Source organism: Anolis sagrei, chromosome 6 (genome assembly GCF_037176765.1).
Source record: "Anolis sagrei isolate rAnoSag1 chromosome 6, rAnoSag1.mat, whole genome shotgun sequence".
NCBI lineage: Eukaryota > Metazoa > Chordata > Lepidosauria > Squamata > Dactyloidae > Anolis > Anolis sagrei.
The window spans coordinates 84,953,834-84,971,608 of record NC_090026.1 but is presented as its reverse complement, the minus strand read 5'-3'; the positions used below and the strand labels follow the sequence as shown (position 1 = coordinate 84,971,608).

Genomic DNA, 17,775 nt, shown 5'->3' with positions numbered 1-17,775 from the left:
GAAGAATTCTGGAGTTTGTAGTTTAGGGAAGGACTTTAAAACTGCTCATTCAGAGAAGCCCTTGGCCCCATTAAATTACAAATCCCAGAATTCTGCAGGAGGCAGTCATAACATTTAAAGTGTATTGAAGTGGAAAAATGCTCAAGTGTGATGAGACCCCATGGAGAACATCCTTTGTTGCAGGGAATCTCCAAGCCTTTCAGTTTCAAAAAGAAGTAGCTTATTGCACAACAGTTCCCAGAATCCTTTAGCCTGTATGCTTTCTGAAGGTGTATAGGGGATGTAGTGCTGGAAATTAACATTCCCGTGTTCTAGAATAAACATTTCCAACTTCTAACAAGCAAAGTAGAATTCAGGGGTAGACAGTTTTTGTTTGTTTGGTACGGTTCATTGAATGTCTTATGCCTTATTTCTAGTAAAAGATACAGCAGATTGTAACAAAGAACCAAAAGGGATCAATTTAGATGAAAAATAAAAATAAATAAAATTTAAAAATGGCTCTGTAATTGGATTTTACAGCATGGCTGGGTTTTTCTGCTGATAAAAGTGTCACTAGGGTGCCTTACAGTATTATTCTACCATATGTACTCCATTGCAGCATTATAGGAAACGTGGTCCTTAAGCTGCATGCATGAATGCTCTTGGAAGAGGTACTTGGAAATTATGTCATAGTAAAACATTCTGCTAAACTCCTTCAGTTTGATACTTCTCGGGACCCATGGAGAGCAAGTCCTGAAGCTTCCGCTTCTAACCTGCCTTTTTATATTAAGCCCATATTTCAAGTTCTGGCCCGTACATCGATGCTGACTCAATTTTATTTTTCCATCTTGAAGGAAGTGGCTAAAAATGTGTCTGTTTCCAGCAATATTTTTCACAGTTTATTACCAAACCAAACATTAAAATGCTTTCCAGTTAGCAGTCCTCGCAAGAATAACCATTTTCAGCCCAGGGTTTTGCAGCGTGATAAAACAAGCTAAATTGGTGCTTTATTGACTACCTCTTCTCCTTGGCTTGCATAATAGTCAAAGAAGATTTATGTTTTGTGGAAGGCTGCTGGGCATCGGCTTGAAAGGAGCCACGTCACGCTTGCCTTGCCTGGGTGTTGGGAGAGCATGATGGAGTGAGCTCATAAGATCCTGGTCAAGATTTTGTTCACACTCGCTGGTTTCATGCAACATCTTCTTTCCAGATGGATACCCTATTGTAAAATGATTTCCTGCTTTAGGCTCTGCTTTGTGCAACCCTCTGCTCTGCCATTTTTCTATGGAACTGGATAAACTGCCTATTAAATTTAATTACAGCCTGAATGGCTGCACATCTTGATCTCATTCCCCCCTATCCCCCCCCCCCCCAATACACAGTATTTCACCAAGGTCCTTGAGGATAATATAAAATAAATCTTAACCACCTATCTGCACTGAGGAAAGGAGAAACTTGTTTCAGTGAGCAAAACAGACCATTAACCCCTTGTTTGCCCTTAGGTCCTAGAATCCAACCTGCTTGAAAAGTCCTAACATGGGGATCCAGCTCAATATGACATCCAGGAAATGTTGCCAGGGAATTTGCGTACCTCCTGAAGGAAATGTTTTCAGGGACAATTTCCTTTTCTATTATTGTTCTGTCCAAGCAAAAGTCACGCGCACTTGTCCTGTCTTTGTCAGAAATGAAGCCCAAGCATGACTTTTAAGAAAAACTGTGCTTCTTCCTCAATCTGTTTCTAAAAATGCTCGTTTCCCCCCACCCCCACTTTACCCAATATTCACCTACTTTTAAAGAGAAATTTCAATTTCATTTCCCCATCTCCATAGCTTGACAAAGATTCTTTTTTGGACTGCAGCTACCATAATCCCCCAATTTGCATAACCACGAGCAAAAATCTTCCTGAGAAATTGGAGTTGTCATTTTCTAAAGTAATTTCCTTAGGCTTGCTTCACGTCTAATGATCTCAAATCATTAGACAATTTCAAAAATCATTCCTGATATGGACAATGGATTGTTGTTGTTTATTCGTTCAGTCACTTCAGACTCTTTGTGACCTCATGGACCAGCCCATGCCAGAGCTTCCTGCCAGCCGTTGCCACGCCCTGCTCCTTAAAGGCCAAGCTGGGCACTTCAAGGACAACATCCATCCATCTTGCCCTTTGTCGGCCCCTCTTCCTTTTCCTTCCATTTTCCCCAGCATCATTATATTCCCCAAGCTTTCCTGTCTTCTTATTATGTAGTCAAAGTACTTCATCTTTGCCTCTAATATCCTTCGGTATGAATTGGTTAGATCTTCTTGTGATCCAAGGCACTCAGAATTTTCCTCCAATACCACAGTTCAGAACCATTTATCTTGCTTGGCTCACCTTTCCTTAAGGTCCATCTCTCACATCCATAGATTACACCGATAAAAAAACTGGAGGCAGTGGCCACATTTGAAGGCCGTTTCACATTATAAATATAACACTATGGTTTCACTTTGCCTGCCATAATTCCATTTGTAGAATCCTGGTTTAGAGAAGAGTATCTAGAATATCAGTCATGGAGCTCCTCGTGTTTTCTGACCAAACTACAAACCCCAGGATTCTATAGGGTGCAGCCATGGCAGATAAAGTGGAATCACAGTGCTGCATTTGTGCAGTATGAAAGAGCCCAAGACTAGACATAGTTTCAGCATCCTCAGGCTAACTTTCTTCAAGGGCCCTTCAACATAGCCCTATATCCCAGAATATCAAGACAGAAAATCCCTCAATAGCTGCTTTGAACTGGGTTATTTGAGCCCACACTCAGATAATCCTTGATATCCTGGGATATAGGGCTGTGTGGAAGGGTCCCAAGAGTTGTTACAAGTACTCCTGCATTTGGATCCAGCAGCTACCCTATGTGCTCCTGTATAAGTCTAGAAAATTTAGTCAAAACAGTCAAAGCCCAAAAAGCCTGGGTCAACTTATCCACAGGTCAGTGTAAGTACTGTCCCTTAACTCTTGACTCCCACATGTGGTCAACTTATACATGAATATATACAGTGGTCTTGTGACATCATTTAGGAGTCCCCGGTGGCACAATGGATTAAACCCTTGTGCCAGCAGGCCTGTTGACCGAAAGGTCAGCGGTTCAAATCCAGGGAGCAGGGTGAGTTCCCGTCTGTTAGATCCAGCTTGCCATGTGAGTATATGAGAGAAGCCTCCCACAGGATGGTAAAAGATCCGGGCACCTCCTGGGCCCTTGCAGATGGCCAATTCTCTCACACCAGAAGCAACTTGCAATTTCTCAAGTCACTCCTGACATGGAAAAAAAATTCTGTCTTTCAGTATATTGTCTATTCTATGAGACCAGCTTAAAGGATGGGTCCTCTCATTGTCCCAAATGTGGCCTTTATGTACTCCTAGCTTCCTTACACACACCCTCCCCTGTCTGTTCAGGATGCTGAAGGTTCATTTTCACAAACATTCATTTTCTCACTTGACAGCAACTTCAGCTCCCTGCCTGTTTCAAGTAATAAGCATAGTTCCCTCCCTGTGCCAATAAAAAATCCTCTCCACATTGTAAGGTAAATCCTAGGAGCTATTTGATTGTACATTTCACAGCTGCAGGTGACGTAAAACGGCCAGGTACTTTCGATATTTTATTAGATGCTGAGGGAATATGCCCAGCTTTGCGGTAATTAAAAGATAGAGTGAATGCAGAATATCATTGGGCACTATAATGTTAAATAAACACCAGAAACATATTTTTTGGTGACCAAATGTTTTGCAACTTTACATTATACCATAAGATGAAAAGCACATACACACACACCCTGCCCCAGTAGTTTTAATGCTGCATAACAGATGGCTCTTCAGTTCATAACTTTTTGACAGAGTTGTAAAGTCTTCACTGAGCCATAGCGAAGACAAACTAACTTGAACTAATTTGCTGAAACTACTAGAAGGATGTCAAGAGGATTCACAATGTGTATAAACTGTGCCCCAGAAGATGTGAGACCTTTTCCAAGACATGGAATCCAGTGGTCCAGTTACACTGACTTTCACTGTGACCAAACAGGGAATGTTTCTTCCATTGTGTACATGGTGTAATTAACAGGAAAGAAAGATGAGAGTGGCATTTGGAAAAACTGTCATTTGTTTTTATCCTTTGTACACATGGTGCCTTTCATCATAAGCAACATATAAAGCATGCAAGGAATTTCTGTAAGACTAGATAGAGTTAAGAACAAAAACATTCCAAAAGCATATCTCACCAAAATTGAGATTGTAAATAGAAATGGCTATTTAATATGTTGTATAGATTCAACTACATTACCTTCCCCAAGAAAACTGGCTGATTTGTGTTTATTTCCCCCTTTTTAGAACTCTAGTGCAGACCATAGAGTGCGACTGGACCTTGGGCTTTGGGACAAATTCAGTGAACTTGCAACAAAGTGCATTATTAAAATAGTGGAATTTGCAAAACGGCTGCCTGGTTTTACAAGTTTGACAATTGCAGACCAGATCACTCTACTTAAAGCTGCCTGTTTGGACATCTTGGTACGTATCTTTTCTTTTTGCAGGTTTTGTTTCTATGTTACTTTTGTTAAGAAGAGCATGAGTATGACATAGCGGTTTGAGTGGCTGTGGAGGCCACAGGTTTGAATACCAACTCAAATCATGAAAATCACTGGGAGACTCTGGCCAAGTCACACACTCTCAGCCCAGAAAATCATGTTATAGGTTTACCTTAGGCTCATCATATGTCAGAATTGACTTGAAGGCACATAACAACAGTAAGGCATTAGTAAAGGTTTTCCCCTGACATTTAAGTCCAGTCGTGTCTGATTCTGGGAGTTGGTGCTCATCTCCATTTCTAAGCCAATGAGCCAGCGATGTCCGTAGACACCTCCAAGGTCATGTAGCCAGCATAACTGCATGGAGCGCCGTTCTCTACCCGCCAGAGTGGTATCTATTGATGTACTTACATTTGCATGTTTTTGAACTGCTAGGTTGGCAGAAGCTGGGGCTAACAGCAGGAGCTCACACCGCTCCCTGGATTCGAACCTGCGACCTTTCGGTTAGCAAGTTCAGCAGCTTGTTGTCGACCTTTGCAACCCGAAAGACAGTTGCATCTGTCAAGTAGGAAAATTAGGTACCACTTATGTGTGGGGAGGCTAATTAACTAATTTATGAGGCCATAAAAAGACTCCAGCAAAAAACACTCCAGCAAAGCATGCGGGAAATGCAGAAGTACTTCATCGATGTCGCAGATGGACAATGAAAGCGACAGCTCGCCTGGTGGCCAGAAAAAGTTAAATAGCCTCTGTGTATGTCTAAATACGTTGTATGTCTAATTGACATTGAATGCCATATATGTGTACATTGTAATCCGCCCTGAGTCCCCTGCGGGGTGAGAAGGGCAGAATATAAATGCTGTAAATAAATAAATAAATAATAGCTCAGCGCTTTTATCCACTGGGGGCTCCTCCAGTAATGCATTAGATATAGTCTACTGTCGACAGCAAAGTACTATCTATTGCAGTTCATAGTTTTAGTTCATAGAAACTGTGTGTAACGTTTCTGTGCAGATTCTGTTGAACTGACTTGAAACTGTAGCAACAATACTTCCTTCAATGTGATTCAGAGTGTGTGTGTGTGTGTGTGTGTATTGCCCTAGCTTCATGTGTTGTTCATCGTTGGTTCTGTCTCAGAGGGGTGTAGATGGGAGCACAACTTTGAAAAAAGTGTTCCCTTAGCCTACATGTGAAACTCAAGGTCCACAGACCAAATCTGGGTTGTCATGTCATTTTATTTATATGTCCTATGAGATTTTCAATGCCAAGGCAACATTATTACATTTATACTGTCTTACAATTACAAATGATCTTTTGGAGGCAACCATAAGGCTAATATGGCCCTCAATGAAAATGTGTTTGACAGCCCATTCCAGTGACCAAAACCGTTCATCAACAATGGAAATTAGTTGAATTCAGGCAGATAGGTTGAATAGTAACTATCTGCTAGATGGCTATAAGTAATACAAGTATTTAGGCACTGCAATGTCTAATCCCCAAAACTGGAAAAGGAGAACTCAGTGGACTTTTTTCATTATCTAATAGGACTTGCTCCTCTAAGGGCACTTCCAGACAGCACCAAATCATGGGTTTTCCATGAGTGGCAAAAAAAAAAAAAACAGGACCAGAGAGCAGGTCTGCACACAGACCTGTTGGTCCTGGGATTTCTGCCTGTGACATTCAGACTTGTAACTTCGTTATGGGATTTTGAAGTCCACAATATGGCCGCTACAGGATGCCTGCAGGAACTTTTGGCATTTTTAAAATAAAACTAAACGTTCAGGTGCGAATATGCACACTGTTTGTACACGTTTTGTTCTTGGGTCATAAATATCTGTTCCTCACTACTTTTATCCTGAAAAGATGGTGAAATTTAAATAGAGGGGGGAAACTTTGACTTGGCAAGAGAAGCTTCACCCTCCACACATTTAATGTAGTTTGTGGCACACAAACAAAGTTTGTGGTGTTGGACCACTACTTTCAAAGTCAGGATTACACTATTAAACAGGAACGGACACTTTCAAGCCAGGAACAGAATGTCATTATTATTTTTATTATTATTATTATTATCATCATCATCATCATCATCATCATCATCATCGTTCAGAGGCTGCATGGCCATCTGTCCAGACAGGATTGTGTACTTGAGTGATGTTCCTGTTTTATACATGTCTGTTCCTCATTGCTTTTATCATAAAAACACGGGGAAAGTTAATTACATGGCAAAACCTTTGTGTGTCACAGACTTCATTAAACGTGTGGAGGATGAAGTTTCTCTTGCCAGGATAAAGTTTTCACCCTGTAGTCAACTGTTGCTATATTTTTAAGATACAACCAATCAGGAACCGACATGTATAACCCGGGAACAAACCAACATAAAAAAATTCCGTATTTTCCGAGGGTAGGGCCTTATAGAGATTCAAATACCCACATTTTCCAGCCAGAACCAGGATATTCCCACAACTGAAAACCATGTGTTTTTAGTGCTTTGTAGCAATTCCTCCCGTATTTTCTGGAGATGTCATTTGGCCACCTGCCATTTTGAACCAGGAGCTCCTGAGATAAAATTACTGTGTGGATGGGCCCTAAGAGAAGCAAACAGAATTATACATTTAAGCAAGAAGGTGATAATCATTTGAAAGCTCTATACACTTACAGTGTTTCCTCACTTATTGCGGGTGTTATGTTCCAAGACCACCCGCAAAAAATGAAAATCCGTGAAGTAAGGATATGTAAGATATGTATATCATGTTCCGAGGGTGCGGCAGGATCGAGGAGAGATTTGAAGGCACCATACACTTTTTATTTTGCTAGCTATCTCTGCTTTGCTTTACAATCCCTCTTGATTGGCTGCCTCCCAAGGGGGAGGGTGAAACCACCTTTCACACTCCATCGTTGCCAGGAGGCAGGATTAGAACCATTCATAAACTGGGAGACAAAAACCTGCAAAACAGCTAGTCCGGGAAAAGCAAACTGCAAAGTAGCAAGGGATTTCTATCATTTTAATTTAGACTCTCCTTGTATTTAATTATTCTTCATAAAATGCCAGGACACACACATATAGCCCTGATTGTAGATGTTTGTTGTTCTCAAATAAGCCCATGCGAAAGAGATTTTCAAATGACCGACATATTCTTTTTTTAGGATGCAGTAAATTATGCAAAGGCTGGAGGGGTGGAGGTTTAAAACACACACATTTCTGACCAGGAATGGCTACATGGATGTCTGATAATTGGCCATTTCCTCCCTTGTCCCCAGGCACCCCTTGTTGGGTGGCTGTATCCTCTGATGTGCGTATTATGTTTGGCTCAGCCTAGCGTTTGTCCAAGAAAATTTCCCACTGAAGCCATTAATCATGGAATCCCATGAACTCATGTAACTTCAAACAAAATCCTTTGGAGGAGAATATTAGCTATTCTTCCATCTCATCTTGTCATAAGCGTAGCTGAACAGTCTTTTCTGTATGACATTGATATATGAGTAACAGGAGCAAGAGGAGAGTGTCACAGAGAATAGAGGGAAAGTGGGGCTGATGAGCAGCTACGAAGATTCACCTTTCATTGTCCCCTTTTTCTTAGAGAATTTCATTCATACTGGCCTTCTCATTATTGTGTGTGGTCTCACCAAACACAGAGCTATTTATTACTGATTGCATGCCTGTTCTTAGCACTGTTGTGATAAGTTAAATCCTTCCTACCCCAAAAAAGTGTACTCTAATTTTTGTTAATGGTACTTATCTTGCTCATATTTCATGATAGAGGCACGAGAAGGGAGCTAACCAAAGATATAAAGCTGGTTGAACAACAGTTAATATTGTTGTTACTGCAGCAGCTGTTTTAAAGGCTCAGTTCAGTAAGATTTTATACAGCTTATTTCTCTCCAAACCTTCACTCTGAATATACCCTCCTTCTATTTTCAGCCTATGAAAGCTTTTCAGCTGCCAGACATAACCACGTGCGTATTTCTGGTCGCTTTAAAGGCCGTCTTCCATATCTTTGGAATGACTTGCTGAATTAAATGGATTGCTGCAGCCCTGATTTTGGTCACTGAGTACATTTGGATATCACAGTCAGCTAGAAGTCTTGTGGTTTGTTGGTTGTGGATGCACATAGTACAATCAGTGGCAAGCAGGAGTGTCACATCATTATTGAGACTTCTAAACCCAACAACCTGTCTAATTTGTTCCCTTGCAGACCAGACAAAGAACCAATTTATTCTTAGTTCATTTTTCAAGGAAAAGGGAAGCCATATTGCCAGTTTAAAATGTGTGATAAACTACTATAAGTCAACATTATATATAGTTTGAGGGTAGGTTTTGGGGTGAAAATTACGTATTTTCATATGACCCATGGATAAGTCTAAGATCATTCTGTGGAAATGGGAAAGCACCAATTCTAACTTGGGGTGAGCCACTTCTGGTCACTGCCATCATTTTCCCACCCAAACATTCAAAAAGGGCACTTTTTGATAAGAGTTAAGGTGCAGTACTCATATTGGTCCATGGTAAGTCATCCCCATTTTGGGGGGTTTATTTTTTTAACTAAAATGTCTAGACTTATAGATGAATATATAGGGTAATCATGGGCAGGAACTAAAGTGAACAGGTGGCATTAACTACTACAGGTGGCTTTCTTATTGAGATTTCTACAGTACCCCACCACCACTAAGTTCAGAAGACACAATCATTCTCCCTCTTGCTTAAGGCCCACTAGCATTATGATGTAGCATACTTGGAATATATACCAGTATATTTTAGATTATTGATGTGAGTTGCAGTTTTCCAGACTGATTTGGTCTAGCTGAAGCAGCTAGAAGGGTATAGCCAATATTCAACTCCCAGATACTTTTTATTTGTCCACCAACATAAGCCCCAATCTCAATGCTTTATTGTTGTGTTTTTAATGGCTATTTTAAGAACTTATAATTTAACTGATAGATGTATATGTTTCAGTTACATAAAGCTTTTGTATGCAGCCTTGAGTCCCAGACTGGGTAAAAGGCAATGGATCATTATTCCATTAGGCAAAATAGATGCCTTCTACTACTCTTTCAGATCCATATCCTGCAATGTGGCTTGTACTCAAGACAAGAAAATAAAGTAATGCCCACTGGAGGACCTTGGGTACGTCAACTCTCTCGGCCTCAGAGGAAGGCAAACTCTTCTGAACAAATCTTGCCAAGAAACCCCTGTGATTGGGTCATATTAAGTCAGAAGTGACTTGAAGACACACAACAATGAGCAGAAGCATGCAGAGGAAAGACTGGTTGTTGTAGGATTTTTTGGGCTTTATGGCCATGTTTTAGAAGCATTCTCTCTTGATGTAGCTTGCCAGCTCTGAGGATACTTGTCATAGATGCAGGCGAAACTTCAGGAGAGAATGCCTCTAGAACATGGCCATATAGCCCTAAAAAACCTACAACAACCCAGTGATTCTGGCCATGAAAGCCTTCGACAATACAAAGGAAAGACTGTGGCCTGAATCCAAACACTGATTCCAACTAGGGTAGACCATTGATCAATGGGACGTATATTACTGTTGACTTACCATGGATCCATTGATTCCTTGGGTCTACACTAATTGGAATGAGTGATTAGATTTAGGCCTTTGTGAAGGCATAAGCAGAACAAAGTTGGAAACTTCTGCTGGTGCTGAATGGAATTGCCAAAATGCTGATCAAGAGTGGTGGGGGGGGGGGTGTTTTGTTTTTTGGAAAATTGTACTTTTGTATTCATTTTCCTTTCATTTACTGCCAGTTTGTTTCCACAGCAAATTCAAATTGTTCTGGAATTGGGCTTGGAAAGGGCTATTTGTTCTCTACCACCCAGTAATATTTTTGGGCCCACCTGTTCATTGCAAAATGTGTCATGAGGCTAGCTCCAGGACTGTTTTTGTGTAGGTAAAGGTGCTTTGATGGTAGAAGGTGCCCTGCCCAATTTTGGAAGGCTCTCCCCTTCCACATACAACAGATCACTATATTCAACAGCTTCCCTCCCTTGTGCCCTCTATTGTGAACAAAGGCTTACTCCATTTGAATGGTGTCTGTGCGGTATGTTTTAGACATAGTTGAGATTCCACATTATGCTAGTGGCATGCAGCACTTCAACTTATCTTTCAATTCCACCCCAATGCATGTTCTCCTTCAGTGAGGGCATTGATTTCCAGGTGGAAATCAAGACCCTACATTTGGAATGCAGTCATATTTGACCACGAGTGATAGCCTATTTATTTATTTGTTGATTGATTTATTTACAGTATTTATATTCCACCCTTCTCACCCCGCAGGACGGATTACAATGTACATATACATGGCAAACATTCAATGCCATAGACACACAACATATATAATCAGACACTAAGAGGCTATTTAACATTCCAGCTTCTGGCCACTAGGGGAGCTGTCGCTTCACTGTCCGTTTGTGACACTGATGAAGTACTTCCTCATTCTTTGCATACTTCCTGGAGTTTTTTCTGACCTCGTAAATCAGTTAAATTAGCCTCCCCACATAAGTGATACCTAAATTTCCTACTTGACAGATGTAACTGTCTTTCGGGCTGCAAAGGTCAACAACAAGCTACACAATTTTGGTTGGAAGCTCACTCTGACCCGGGCTGGCTTTGAACTCATGACCTTTCGCTCAGTAGTGATCTTAATGCAGCTGTCTCCCAGCCAGCTGCGCCATAGTCTAGGATCCCAGTATCCTAGTCCAACATTCAAATCATTTACAATCATAGAATCATAGAGTAGGAAGAGACCTCTTGGGCCATCCAGTCCAACCCCCTGCCAATAAGCAGAACAATTGCATTCAAAGCACCCTTGACAGATGGCCATCCTGCCTCTGTTTAAAAGCCTCCATAAAAGGAGCCTCCACCTCACTTCGGTGTAGAGAGTTCCACTACTGAACAGTTTCACAGTCAGGAAATTCTTCCTAATGTTCAGGTGGAATCTCCTTTCCTGTAGTTTGAAGCCATTGCTCTGCGTCCTATTCTCCAGAGCAGCAGAAAACAAGCTTCCTCCCTCCTCCCTATGACTTCCCCTCACATATTTATACATGGCTATAATTTCTCCCCTCAGTCTTCTCTTCTTCAGGCTAAACATGCCCAGCTCTTTAAGCTGCTCCTCATAGAGCTTGTTCTCCAGATCCTTGATCATTTTAGTTGCCTTCCTCTGGACACATTCCAACTTGTTAATATCTCTCTTCAATTGCTGTGCCCAGAATTGGACACAATATTCCAGGTGTGGTCTAACTAAGGCAGAATGACTTCCTTAGATCTAGACACTATGCTCCTATTTATGCAGGCCAAGATCCAGCTTCACTATACAGGGTGTACAGGCACCAAAGACAACTTCTTGTTGGAAATCAAAATGCCTTTACTCTCTCAAATCTCCTTGTGCCTCTTTGTGAAGTATGTGTTGCCAAGCAGAGATGAAGCAACCAAGATAATTCTCAGCCTCCAGGTATGCGAGGCATTTCAAGGCAGGATCAGTTGCCTTAGAAATAATTATTAAGCTGCATTGGAATAGGCTTCATTTCTTTTGCTTGCCATTGCATCTTTAAAGCTAAGCGGAAAGTGCAGGCAAGCAAATCCTGGTGAAGTAGGGGTTGAAGAACAAAGGGAGTGAGTGTGAATGTGGCTGGCTTATCATCCCCTTTATTATTTTTAACAGTGGAAACAAATAGCCTGAAGTTTTGAAAACTCCATCTCAGCCTGCTCCTGGAATATCTTGGGTTGTGTTTTCCTGCGTTGGATTCCTTTCCACCCACTCTTCATAAATAAGTCAGCATGAAAGTTTCCTGCATGCCTTCCTTGATAATATCAGATTGCAGTCAATTATGTGTAGTTTTGGAGAAAAAAACAGAAAGGGTGTTGCATAGGGTATGCTGCATTTATTTGTTTCTGCTGGAGAGATTGGAAGCTCCCATCTTTTCAGTACAGGGACTTTGTGAGGATACGCAAAACCATGGGAAATAGTGAACTCTATCCAATGAATGACGCCTGGCAGAAGAATACCATGAAGTTACCCTGGAGGAGCTAGGAAATGCCTGAAGGGCTGAAATTAAATCAGGGTTCACATTCATTCCTCTGACATGTTTATTTGCATTGGAAATGCGGTGGGATGGGGAGGAGTACCTCTTTCCACAATGACCTAAAAACACATATGCATTGGGATACTTATTTGCACAATGATCTAAAAACACATATGCATTAGAATATCTCTTTGCACAATGACCTAAAAACACATGTATTGGAATACCTCTTTGCACAATGACCTAAAAACACATATGTTTTGGAATACTTATTTGCACAATGATTTAAAAACACATATGTATTGGAATACCTCTTTGCACAATGACCTCAAAACACATATGTATTGGAATACCTCTCTGCACAATGACCTAAAAACACATATGTATTAGAAAACCTCTGTGCACAATGACCTAAAAACACATATGTATTGGAATACCTCTTTGCACAATGACCTAAAAACACATATGCATTGGAATACCTCTTTGCACAATGACCTAAAAACACATATGCATTGGAATACCTCTTTGCACAATGACCTAAAAACACATATGCATTGGAATACCTCTTTGCACAATGACCTCAAAACACATATGTATTGGAATAACTCTTTGCACAATGACCTCAAAACACATATGTATTGGAATGCCTCTTTGTACAATGACCTCAAAACATATATGTATTGGAATACCTCTTTGCACAATGACCTAAAAACACATATGTATTAGAATATCTCTTTGCACAATGACCTAAAAACACATTTGAAAATGTGTGTATATCGGCAACAGGATTTCCGCCACAGTAATCAAAAGCTGGAATTCTGTAGCTGTGGCTAACTGTCATAACCTTCCAAATGCTGGTATTTGTATTTTTCTGTCATCGTGGAAGAAGTACCTTCTTGCACAACATTACCCCCCCCCCCCCCAATGCAAAGTAATATACAGCCATCCAGCATGCTTGGTGGTGAGAAAGAGGATAGCTATTTTTTCTGGTCATACAACATGCACTGTATTAGAGAGCCAATGAGGGCACATGTTCGCTGGTGACATGCTGATGGAAATTTTGTTAGGATTTGAAAAAGGACGCCATGATGTGGTGGGTTAACTGGAGAGAGATGTGTCAGCGGCCGATTGGCTGAGTGTGCCAGGGGCCAGGATTCTGATGGCTTCCTCTGGCTAGCTGCTGAGGCCAACGGTTCTAACTGTCATTCTGCCATATTCTCAGAGAAAGTGCTGGCTGCCAACTATCTTAAGGACTGATCATTTTATGACATGAGTCATATTTCAAAGACTATTTTAAAATACTATTTTAGCCCTTTGTTCCCTGCTTGAATTCAAAGAGACCAGTGTATATATTGTTACCTTGTTTGGACTTTTGAACTAAAATAAAGATACTGTTACTTGTTATACAAGCCTGAGTGACATTTTATTATACAGCAGGATATATCTTGGTTTAAATACTGTATTAAAGCTTCTGCTTATTCACATTTACCAACCCTCACAAATTTTACACACTGCACAACCTATACTTAATTTCCTTGCTACAGTCTTGACAGGTAAGAATGGTCTCTCTTTAGTTAGATGGATGGAGCCCCTGGTGGCGCAATGGGTTAAACCCTTATACCAGCAGGACTGCTGATCAAAAGGTCAACAGTTTGAATCCAAGGAGCAGGGTGAGTTCCTGTCTGTCGGCTCCAGCTTCTCATGCGGGGGCATGAGAGAAGCCTCCCACAGGATGATTAAACATCCAGGCATCCACTGGGCAACGTCCTTACAAATGGCCAGTTCTCTCACACTGGGAGCGACTTGCAGTTTCTCAAGTCGCTCCTGACATGAAAAAAAGCTAGCTGGAAGCCCCAGAACAGTAAAAATTCTAAAGGACGAAACAATAGAGAAAAATGCCTCAAAATATATGGATTTCTAATCTAGTTTTGTTTGGCTGTTTTATTTGCAGATCCTTAGAATTTGCACAAGATATACCCCTGAACAAGACACAATGACGTTTTCTGACGGCCTTACACTCAACCGAACTCAGATGCATAACGCTGGATTTGGTCCCCTGACTGATCTTGTGTTCACATTTGCCAATCAGCTCCTGCCCTTGGAAATGGATGACACAGAAACTGGCCTTCTTAGTGCCATCTGCTTAATCTGTGGAGGTATGTATGAATGGCGTAGGTTTGGGACGCAGTTTGAGAAGGTTTGCATTGCTCCAGATGTTCTCAGTGGTCTGCTTTGGCTTTTCATGTCCTGAAATGGGGAACAGAGAGAGTCCAGGGATACAGTGGCTTAGCGCCAGAATCAGATGTATACAGCTACGTTGATGGAAACCAGTTTTCCAAATTACATCCTTCTTCTATCAGCCCCTATCTTAAGCATTTAACAAAAGAGGGTTCCGAAGACTCCTCCAAATGGTAACCTGAAACTAGGCAGCTTCCTTCCATGAGTAGATCCTGAGGTTTTCCCTAGAAGGCAAATGTATAGCATGGCTGTAGATATTAAAAACTCCCAAGAAAAGCAACACAGTTGCATTTCCCTTGCACTTTACATGCTGATATAAGTCTGTTGTTTCTGTTCCAAATCCAAAGTAAGACTGGAATGGATCCAGGAAATCAATACCTTGGATTGAGACATCACCGCCTTTTCCAACATCTTGCAGAGGAGAAACTTGGCAATGGTTAAGAGATCATAAGGATCAAGTCCAATTTCTTCAAAACACTACTTCAGAGCAGTGGAGACCGCACAAGCCTTGAAAAGGGCATTAGTCATCTCTGATGTCTAGATTTTCATACCTATATGATCTGCTTTTAATAAAAAGGGTATGGATTAAGAGTCTTTAGACCTCTAGTTAGCTTGCCAAATTGTCATTAGGTCAAACAGAGAAATAACAGTACGTCTTAACATTGTCCATAGAGGAGCCACCAGAGGCGCAACGGGTTTTGGACTGCTAACCAAAAGGTTGGCGGAGAGAATCCGGAGTTCGAATCCGGGGAGCGGGATGAGCTCCTGTCTGTCAGCTCCAGCTTCTCGTGCAGTGACATGAGAGAAGTCTCCCACAGGATGGTAAAACATCCAGGCATCCCCTGGGCAACGACCTTGCTGACGTCCAATTCTCTAACACCAGAAGTGACGTGCAGTTTTTCAAATCGCTCCAGCCACGGGAAAAAAAAAAACATTGTCCATTTATTTCATGTTGCTAAAACCATCATATTGTCCAAATAGATCTAGTTGCAGAAATAGTTCATAGCTGCTTTACAAAACTTGTACAAACTGTTTTTCCAATTCTGTATAAAGATTGCCTAGGATACAAGGGTGGCACTGAATTACCCTTTTTTCACAGTCCTCAACCCCAGAGTGAAAAGCTCTGAAGGAATTTCAGTCTGTATTTGATCATGCTCATAGCTTGTCTCCCTTCAGCCACATCTTAGAGCACATCTTCACTGACCTCCTAGGTCAGAATGTGCCCAGATCAATTCGATGGCAGCCAAATACCACATAAAGATGATCTGCAGTAACCTTAATGCAGCCTTGCCCCACTTTAACCAATGTTAGGGATTGTTTGAACTCTGGCCCAGAATTTGAATTATTCTCCAACTTTGGGCCCATCTGAACAGTTGGGTCGGTTCCAGAACAGAACGAAACACAACTATTCTCACTGAGATCTCATTTCCTGGGCTCAGGCAACCTGGGAACATGGGATGGTATTTACTATTCCCTCCCATCCTCTGTGTTGCAGTGGTCTCCTTGCTGTCTATCCTCATCTGAAGTGACAGGGCAGCTGAAGAAGGGAGAAGAGCGTGGCATAATGTAAAATAAACCATGTTTGATCAGTCCATACACTGTCTTGCCAGCAAAAGAAAATATGCCACACAGGTGAACAGTAAAGAACAAGTAGTGTCCTTTTATGAGCAATTTAAAATAGTGTTTCTTTTTCCATGTGGATCAACTCCTTCAGCAGCTCATGAAGCGAGAGCACACTCCAGACTCTGTATCTCTCTGCTTTTCTCATCTTCTCTCTGTGCACCTGCATAGCTCAAGCTTGAACAAAAATGTAACAGTAACCAAAAGTCCTAGGTTCAGCCTGCTCCACTGGCATTGCCCGACCAATCAGCTTCATGCAGGTTGAGAGGAGATATGATAGCCATGTATAAATATGTGAGAGGAAGCCACAGGGAGGAGGGAGCAAGCTTGTTTTCTGCTTCCTTGGAGACTAGGACGCGGAACAATGGCTTCAAACTTCAAGAAAGGAGATTCCATCTGAACATGAGGAAGAACTTCCTGACTGTGAGAGCCATTCAGCAGTGGAACTCTCTGCCCCGGAGTGTGGTGGAGGATCCTTCTTTGGAAGCTTTTAAACAGAGACTGGATGGCCATCTGTCAGGGGTGATTTGAATGCAGTATTCCTGCTTCTTGGCAGGGGGATGGACTGGATGGCCCATGAGGTCTCTTCCAACTCTTTGATTCTATGATTCGATGATCTTATTTTACAGTTGACTCTCTCTCTCTCACACACACACAGATTCCTTGCATGCTTCAACACAGAGGAATCATCCCCAGTATATTTCGCAAGTGTAGATCCATTGATGCTACTGTAAATCAGGCAACAGAAGGAATACATTTTGCAGAATCTCTCAATCCAGGACAAAATTTTGCATTTCTCATCCAGCCTTCTGTCTCTGTACTATAGTTGTACCAAGAGATTTTGAAAGAAGCCTGAAATAGCTGCATATCATGTTGAAATATTGATAATACAGTGGTAGAGACAATCGAAAATCCCACTTTAGAAAGAGTCAGAAAATTGTGGGATGACCAACATTTCAGAAATCCGGCCTCTCAATTCTAAAGAGCTTTAATTTGAACAAGACGTTTCTATTGGCCTCACATATTGCTTGAGGCACCGTCTGATAGGAGATATGTTAAACAGGAAGCATTAGTGGCAATTCTGGGTCTTTGATGGATTTGTAAGTCCTCAGGAATAATAAAAAAAAACGCTCTTCCTTTATTTCAGTGGTTTGCTGACACCTGCTGGCAGACCTAGGCAATAGCAGAGGTCCAAAATTGAGTTATAAAAAAAACACTCTTTAAATAAAACAATATATCGTACTATTGACTATTAACCTGCTGGTTTTCTCATATTCCAGATTTAAAATGGTGAATAATACTTAGTCAGTGGTCTCTAAAGAAAAAAATGTATTTGATAGTGAAAACAATTGAGAAAGAAATG

At 41.2% G+C, this 17,775-nt stretch overlaps 1 protein-coding gene across 6 annotated transcripts in view; it reads left to right on the top strand.

Annotated features, from left to right (window-relative positions):
• The window catches only part of RARB (retinoic acid receptor beta), a 416,875-nt gene that overhangs the window by 391,650 nt on the left and 7,450 nt on the right, over nucleotides 1-17,775 (top strand). For all 6 annotated transcript variants that reach the window (XM_060781909.2, XM_060781904.2, XM_060781906.2 and 3 more), the window contains 2 exons: nucleotides 4,332-4,508; nucleotides 14,506-14,710. In XM_060781909.2, the coding sequence (XP_060637892.2) occupies nucleotides 4,332-4,508; nucleotides 14,506-14,710 (382 nt within the window). The remainder of the gene's footprint in view (nucleotides 1-4,331; nucleotides 4,509-14,505; nucleotides 14,711-17,775) is intronic.